This window comes from Pipistrellus kuhlii, unplaced genomic scaffold, assembly GCF_014108245.1.
Source record: "Pipistrellus kuhlii isolate mPipKuh1 unplaced genomic scaffold, mPipKuh1.p scaffold_m20_p_1, whole genome shotgun sequence".
NCBI lineage: Eukaryota > Metazoa > Chordata > Mammalia > Chiroptera > Vespertilionidae > Pipistrellus > Pipistrellus kuhlii.
The window spans coordinates 64,184,132-64,192,647 of record NW_023425404.1 but is presented as its reverse complement, the minus strand read 5'-3'; the positions used below and the strand labels follow the sequence as shown (position 1 = coordinate 64,192,647).

The 8,516-nt window shown below is 47.5% G+C and overlaps 1 protein-coding gene across 1 annotated transcript; it reads left to right on the top strand.

Moving 5' to 3' along the window:
* The first annotated feature begins 1,287 nt into the window (after nt 1–1,287).
* LOC118726109 (cathepsin G) lies at nt 1,288–4,065 on the top strand. The gene is made up of 5 exons (XM_036450564.2): nt 1,288–1,486; nt 2,250–2,397; nt 2,858–2,993; nt 3,161–3,415; nt 3,832–4,065. The coding sequence occupies exons 1-5, from the start codon at nt 1,432–1,434 to the stop codon at nt 4,009–4,011; spliced, it is 774 nt and encodes a 257-aa protein (XP_036306457.1). The 5' UTR covers nt 1,288–1,431; the 3' UTR covers nt 4,012–4,065.
* The last annotated feature ends 4,451 nt before the right edge of the window (nt 4,066–8,516 follow it).

Here is an 8,516-nt window from a genome sequence, read left to right as displayed (position 1 = left end):
GTCTAATATGCTAGGTGTCTGGTCATCCAGATGGCTGTTCAGCCAATCAAAGCATAATATGTTAATGATATGCTAAGGCTTCTCAACCACTCGCTATGACATGCACTGACCACTAGGGAGCAGACGCTCCAACCAGTAAGTTAGCATGTTGCTGGGGTCAGGTCGATCCCAACTGAGCTAAGCGGGCCAGACATACCCTGGAGCCCTCCCACAATCCCTCCCTGGCTGACCAACCTCCTATGTTTCCCCCCAGCCCTCAGACTGGTCTGCACCCTCTCACAATTCAGGACCACTCTGGGGATGTCAGAGAGTGGGTTACAGACCAATCCTACAGGCCAGGTCAAGGGACCCCAATGGTGCATGAATTTGTGCACTAGGCCTCTAGAACACATATGAAAGTGCACAAAACATAAAGGTACAGTTTAAAGAATAATTATAAGGCAATCACTACAATTAATGTCAAATAGACCATGTAATATGTCTCCCCCTGGTCAAAATGCCCTCTCTGCTCTCCAACCTGACTTAACCCACTGTATTATTCTGCCATACTCTACTGGATCTCATTCTCAGTGTTGAATGAGTGGCTTCAGTTCTTTAGATTTATGTTATTATAGGGAGCACAGCAAGGATGTACCTTCTAAATCATCCCCATCCCTGGATAGAGAATGGGGATTTGGATCATGGGACTCATATCCTGGATAAGATCTTATAAGTTTCAAGCCAGGTTCAGACAGCTCTCAACAGAATCCATCCACCAGGCCTTGCCTGCAAACAGAGAACCCCCTGAGACACAAAAGTTCTCACCTTGAGGAGGAAACGGCAAACAGAAGACCTCAACTGTCCTACCTTTTACTGGGAGTTCCTTCAGGCTCAAGTGACCTAAGAAAGTTGCCATCAAGGGCACAGCCTTGTTCTTCCATTTTCCTTCTCTGCCAGCACCCTCCACCCACCCAGCACAGAAAGCTACTCAATCTGCCTTGACAATTTCTAGAAAGAGGTGGGAGCAGCCAGGGTTTCAGCAGGTGGCCAGGGCCCAAAGGGTGAGTTCAGGCAGGCTTCTATCCCAGAGGGATAAGAAATGAGGTCATAGGCAGCTAGCAGCTTCTGTGCCTTCTTGGGATATTATTGAATTAGATGGGTTTAGGGTCCTGGGTTGCCATGCCCAAAGCTTCTCTTCTTGTGCCCTGGTTCCCATTTCCGCTGAACATGACTCAGCGGCTGTGGGAGATACAGTGTTGCCTTCCCTCAGGTCACTGGTGGTTTGTAGACGAACCTCCTGCCAGTCGAGGGTGATGAAACCTATTACACCAACAGAAAAATTGGAATGGGAACCCTCAAGTCCCCACCCTATCCTTCCTTTCTCTGTTGGGGATTAAAAGCCTGGCAGGAGGAAGCACCAGCAGCATCTGACTGGTCAGCCTTCCTGGGAAGATGCAGCAACTCCTGCTCCTGGTGGCCTTTCTCCTACCTGCAGGGGCTGGGGCAGGTGAGTGACCATCCAAACCCACAGAGGCCCAATCCCATCCCATAGACTCTGGGCCCAGACAGCCTCAGCACTTTCTCACTGTGTGTCATTGGGCACAGTAACTGCATTCACAGTTCCCAGGTATTTCATCTATAAATAGAAATAACAGCAAAGCCACCTTGTGGAGTTGCTAAGATGGTTACATTAGCTTGTGTACATGGAACTCTTGAAATTGCCCCTGGCATGTAGAATGTGCTCTGTAACTTTGCTCTATGAATTTTTCTGCAGCCCTATGCCAAAGCCAAGGAGACAAGGATATGCAATAACAGTCCCCTCAGGTCATATCTAGATTCCTAAAAGGCAGTCTGTGCTGCTCATGAGCTAGTCATGAGCTGGACTTAGGAGGATCAAGAAGAGAAAATACCAGGAAACCTCTGGGAGAAGCCACTACAGAGGGCTCTGGTTGCAGACAGCAAGCTCTCCCCACCTGAGAGGCTCAAATGGCCTTGCCTGGAACAAGGGTTGTTCTTATTTTGGAAAGGAGGGGAGCTAAGTTCTGAGATGAGGGCCCAGCAATGTTTCCTGTAAAACCCTGAAGCCTCTCCAATAATGTGGTACCCTGCAAACCCCAATTCTCAATATCTAATCCAAATCTTCCTTTCCCTGCATCATCTCTGCAGCCTCCTCAAATCTTGCCTTTCTGAAGTCACCACGCTAGTGCTCTCACCCCACACTAGTGCCCTCTCAGGGAGCACAGAGATAAGTGCTGAATACTTCATTCCAGGGGAGATCATCGGAGGCCAGGAGGCCCGACCCCATTCCCGCCCCTACATGGCATACCTCCTGATACAATCTCCAGGGGGACGGAGCGCTTGTGGGGGGTTCCTGGTGCGAGAAGACTTTGTGATGACAGCAGCTCACTGCTATGGAAGGTGAGCAACTAAGGAGCTCTCCGGCGAACATTAAGCAGCTCAGGAATTAGTGTTCATGAGAACATATGGCTGAAAGCAAAGTTCTAGCATTGGCAGTGAGGGAGTGGGGGGTGGAGAGGTGTGAGAAGAGGTTGGGATAAGTCCAGGTAACAGGCTAGTATAAATTCTGGAGAAGAAAATGACACAAAAAGCATGCATTAAAACTCAGAATATGACTTAAAGCTATTTATGAATTTATCCTATTTATCAATTTATCCTTTAGGTCACTGTGTCCCCTACCACCACCAGTTTAAGGCTTTAGAGAGGCAGAGGACGCAAAGATCTCAACCCCAAAGACTTCCTCTTCCCTCACTTTCTTCAGCTGCAGTTTTGCTACCCTGGGTTCTCACCTGCCCTGCACAGCTGGTGGACTTTAGCACATGCAGCTCATACCTACCCCTAAGCCACCATTTCTTTGCAGAACTATAAATGTCATCCTGGGGGCCCACAACATCAGGAGACAGGAAAGGACCCAACAGCGCTTGTCTGTGCTCAGAGCCATCCGCCACCCTGGATATAGTGAGCAGAGACTCCAGAATGACATCATGTTACTGCAGGTACCACCTCCTGACCCTCTGGTCCTCCACCTGAGCTGGCTCCTTCCCAGCATTGGGGGCGGGGGGGGGGGCGGGGCTTCAGGGAGGAGGAAGCAGAGGCAGAGTCCCAGGGGTGGTGGGTGAGGGCTGCATAGACATTCCCTGAGTGCCTGCACTCTTCCCTCCAGCTGGAAAATAGAGCCAGACGGAATCGATTTGTGAGGCCAGTGGCTCTGCCTCAATCCAAGACCAGACTGAGTCCTGGGTCCTTGTGCACTGTGGCTGGCTGGGGCCTGATCAGCCAGAACAGGAGGACAGACACACTTCAGGATGTGCAGCTGAGAGTGCAGAGGGATCAGGAATGCAGCCGTCGCTTTGGGCCCTTCAACGGCCAAACACAAATTTGTGTAGGCAACCGGAGGGAGAGGAAGTCTGCCTTCCTGGTAAGGTCACTGGCATCTGCCTGAGACGAGGGGGGGGGGGGGGGGGTTGGGGTACTGGGCAGAACAGGGCAGTGGGAACAGACTACATCCCCACAGCCTGTCTGGGGGCCAGACCAGAGTAAAGTGTGGGAGGTTCCCATCAACCCAGTATCTGAGGGAAGGGGAAGAGCATGAGACACGCAATGGATACACCTACAGTGTTTTCATGGGAAAAGGCAAGGTACTTTAACCTGGGTTGAGCTAGAGATAGTCACCACAGCCAGGGTTGAAATCTAACAAGTGAGAGACCCAGGAGCTTGAGACTTCTTCACCTGCACCTGCCTCCCTCCTCTGAGGGCCAGATCTTAGGGCCCCAAGCATGGGAGATATGAAGTGCAGGGGCCTGGCTTAGTGTCCCTCCCTCTCATCACCCACAGGGGGACTCCGGAGGCCCGATGGTGTGCAACAATGTGGCCCAGGGCATTGTCTCCTATGGAAGTAATAATGGGACTCCTCCAGGAGTCTTCACCAGGATTTCCAGCTTCCTGCCCTGGATAAACAGAACAATGAGACGCTTCACACAGCAGGGGAATCAAACTGAGACCTCCTATGACTGACTTTCTTCTCTAGGACAGCCGGTGTTGGCATAACTTAATAAATGACCATATCTAGAGTCAAAATAACTGACTTTGCATCATTCTGTACAAAACAAATGTATTCAGGACTGGGTCTGAGCTCCTGCAGGAAAATGGGGTCTTTTCTTTAGGGCAAATGGACCTCCCACAATCCATCCTGGCAGACAGGATGAGCCACTTCCCAGCCACCCTTTCCCCATCTCTCCTCCCCACACAGCTTTGGGGAATGGGACAGAGAGGCCTGGACATTTTGTCCTCTGCTTTTTCTACAAAACTCAATGTCCTGAGAAGAATGGTTGGTGCAATGGAAATATAAGAGCATTGGTGATGGTTGTAAAACAATGGGAATGTATTTAATGCCACTGAACTGTACACCTAAAAAAAATGGTTAATAGGTAAATTTTTATGTTATGTATACTTTACCACAATTTAAAAATTAAATTGCAACACAAAAGGGACAAATCTCTAATGATAGTACACTTGTTTGGTAAAAGCGGGCAGCAACCTCCTCTGCCATGACCAGTAATGTTGGAGCTAGTTTCCCCTTCTGAATTCTCGGGTATCTGAATCAAGAAGAAGAGGCACCACATCTAGCTAACGTCACAGACCCCAGAAGTAGCTCCATTCCAGCATTTTCCTCCTGTGAGCATGACATTAAAAGCAATAACAAATTACAAACACATTAATAACAACCTCACAAAAGCAGCCAAGCTTCTGTCCCTAAGGCTAAGCTGAGGCACAGAAGCCTTCTGCCCTTGGTCAGAGAAACAGAATTGTGATGAGCAGGTGTGAGGTCAGGTGAGATAGAAGTAAAGTGGGGAGAAAGGAGACCAGAGAGAGGCAACTGTCTGCCAATATTTACTGGATCCATGGAGAGAATGGGGGCCTGACCCATGTCCGGGGATGGGGGGGGGGGGGGGGAGGGAGGGGGGGTAGCCAAAAGGAGTATCCCAGTAGCTCAGAGGAAATAATCTATCAGAAAAATGTGATATCATAAGCAAATGTACAAGAAATTAGCTAAGGAAGTTGCTAGAACTCATGGTTCTATGTGACAAGATTCACTTAAATACACATTTGCTTTGGGCCAAAGGTATATCCTCTTATCTTTTATATTCTATACTTCTAGAACTTCATAAATATTATTTAATAGGTACTTATTATCCCACATTTATTTCATAAATCACTACAACATTGCAGAACATACTTGTGGTTTCCAAACTGAAGGTGAGGAAGGGGCATAAATCATCAAAGGTAAGAAAGCAATGACAGACCCTCAAAGGAACTGTCATGCATGAAAATGAGAAGACACTTCACATGTTCCACCTCTGGGGAAGACTGTCCAAAAGATGCAGAAGCAGCAGAAGCATTTTGTCCAGTTGGAGATAAGATCTCAGAAGTCTTCTTCTATCCATTTTATAAAAGAACAAACTCTTAGGCTGATTGCTTGTATTAAAAGTAGAATCAGGCCTTGAAACTTTGCCCTCCAAAAGCCCTTGAGTACCTCTGTGAGGAAAACTGTGTGAGCAGCAAAGCCCAGTTCCTCACCAGGGACAAGGAGCCTCGGGGACAAGATCTCTGCATACATTACAGTCTTCATTGATTACTTGGTTTGGAGGACAGGAGTGACCTGAGTGTGAAAGCCACACAGCGTGGCTTTCGGGTTCAAAGGCTTGGAGAAAAAGTTGACACGCAAATTGAAACACAAAACAAGAAATAATAATTTCGAAATTATGGGGGAAGCCAGGGAAAACTTAACTGTAATAGTCAAGTTCCCAGCTGCTTTTATTTACTAGAATGCACAATTGCCTTTTAGGAATGCAAACAGATATATCAAAGGTAATTATTTAGTAAACAGTAAGATTATCTGGTTAGGAGAGAGTTTGCTTTAGGCCATTGTGTCAGCAGTAGGTAATAAAATGCAAATTTACCCTATGAATATCAAAGGAGCCCAGGTCAGCCTTCTGATGGACTTCTCACATTTATATTAATTACTGTTGATCTTGGTTTCCAGCAACTGAGAAACTGAAAGTGAGTGGCAAAGCTTTGTTTTTTCTCTTTCAGTCTCTACCTGCATGCCCCACAACTACTTTATTATTAGGGTCTTTTTTTAATATATATTTTATTGATTTTTTACAGAGAGGAAGGGAGATGGATAGAGAGTTAGAAACATCGATGAGAGAGAAACATTGATCAGCTGCCTCCTGCACACCTCCTACTGGGGATATGCCCGCAACCAAGGTACATGCCCTTGACCAGAATCGAACCTGGGACCTTTCAGTCTGCAGGCCCACGCTCTATCCACTGAGCCAAACCGGTTTCGGCTATTAGAGTCCTTTAAATCTTTGAAATATCAACAATCTGAAATAACATTGGCTTTAGTGGGATGACCAGAAACCACAAAGTGAACTCAAGAGCATTTGTTTGTCAAACTCCTTCTCTCAAAATCTCATTCTGTCATTTCCTTATCTTTCTAGTGCTCTCATCAACATCCCACCTCCACTTCATCTCCAATACTGATCCTCACCCCCATCTCCAACAGTTTGCAGTTGCCTGAAACAACCAAGAACTTGATGGATGGCAGGGCTCTTGGCTAGTGTATTTTAGGCAAGATCAGTGTTTGGCATTTTTGCATTTATACCTCCTAAAAATGGGGGTTATAAAAAAAAAATGACGTTTAGCAAAGAGTAGGATTGGATAGCTGCAGGCTCCTCCCCAACTTGGGCCCTGGCCGGAACTTGTGCAGGAGGCAACCAATCAGTGTGTTTTTCTCACATTGATGTTTCTGTCTTTTCCTCTCTCTTCCATTTTCTAAAAAGCAATGGAAAAAAGAAAAAGAAAAAGAAAATGAGGACTATAACTCCTCATTCTGCAAGCTAAGAGTGGTTATCTATTCCAGATGCTATTGTCTGAGCCAAGAATGAAAGAGCTTATATCTTAGATGTCACCTTCTCCCTGTGTCCACTCTCACGAGCCTCTCATCTCTACCAGGGCAGATACTCAGAACCTAACCAAGCCGTTAAAGTGGTGCCTCAGCACTTCACCCACAGCCCTACCGAAGACTGGCTTCCACCCAGTCTCCTCCAGTTCATTGCCCCCTCTCACTCTGATTTCTAGTCCTTTGTACTCTTTCCTCTTCATCCTGAGGGTAAGTGCCCTGGAATGGTAAATCGAGTTGGTTAGGCCTGCCCCTCTCCAGCTGCTAGACAAAGCACATTTGAGGACGTTCATTCACATAGTCATTTGTGGGTGGTTTACTACCTGCCTGACTCAAGATGGGGGAAAAGAATCCAGTGTGTTCTGCTCAATGAGCTCAAATCATTGAGGTCTTAGATCAGACCCTTCCTGGAAGTAAATGGGACACAGGGGTCTGAGAAGCTTGGGAACAAAGAAGCAACCTGGGTAGGTCAGAGAGAGTAATTTCCAGGTCTTCTAGGACAGTCTATCCTAAAGACAGAGCCTTTTCCCTTAACATGGTTTTGAAGTGTGTTTGATTCAGAACAAGGGCTAGGCTCTTCCTCTGTATGGGGAGAGGGGGGGAAGAACACCTGAGAACTAAGCAAGGCAACAAGTCATGCTGCAGCCTGCCTTGCTGCCCACAGAAGCCTGAAGACCACTGCAGACTACCCCAGCCTCTGGTCATCCCACTGTCTCAGGCCACCAGGCAGTGCCTATGAGCAGAGATCCAGGGCAATTTTCTCTTTCAGGGGAGATTAAGTGGGGCAGAGAGGCCTGCCTGCACTCCAACCCTACATGGCATCTGTATGTTTCTATCATAACAAACAAGGCTGGAGCAGATGTGGGAGTTTCCTGGTAGGAAATGACTTCATGCTGGCAGCTGCTCACTGCAGTGGAAGGTGAGACGCACCGATGAGTCTTTGTCTTCCTGCGGACCCCTGGTACCATCCCAGGGCCTGTAAATCAGGAAGGTCTGAATATGCAGAGCCAATGTCTAGTCAGAGGAGCCATTTGATCTGCCAGGGGGCCAAGGCAAAGCGAGTGTGGATACAGAGGTGGAGCGAGTGGAGAGAGGCCTGGGTGACAAGACAGGCTGTTGAAGAACTAGGCCTGGGTCACCACTGCAAATCAAAGAAAGGCCACACTGTCCACTTTTCCCTGCTCCTAATCCGGCTCGCTGTCAGTCTGCCTTAGGCCTGCCTTTCAGGAATTGAGTTATAGCTCCCGTGACTTGTCCTACCCCCCTTTCCTTTACAGCAAACATGGGAAACCTCCCTGGTTCTACACTAGGATCTCGAGCTGTCCACACCGAATAAAAAGAAAAAGTACTTCAAACTGCAGAGACCAGACTGAGGCACTCCAGGATTGACTCACCATCATCACTCTGGGGCGAGGCCAGAACTACACTGGGAGCGGGAGGGGTTCTGCCAGAGATTTAATAAGCTCCCATTTTTAAAGTAGAAATCACTGGTCCCTTCTTTATTCACTAAATAGTCTATAGCTAATTGAGTGAATTTTTCTATAATCTCTGA

Excerpts from the sequence above, each read along its gene's own strand:
- LOC118726109 (XM_036450564.2), top strand. The coding sequence starts at position 1,432 with ATGCAGCAACTCCTGCTCCTGGTGGCCTTTCTCCTACCTGCAGGGGCT. Across the intron at positions 2,398-2,857 it reads GCAGCTCACTGCTATGGAAG|AACTATAAATGTCATCCTGG; the intron begins GTGAGCAACTAA and ends ATTTCTTTGCAG. Across the intron at positions 3,416-3,831 it reads AGAGGAAGTCTGCCTTCCTG|GGGGACTCCGGAGGCCCGAT; the intron begins GTAAGGTCACTG and ends CATCACCCACAG.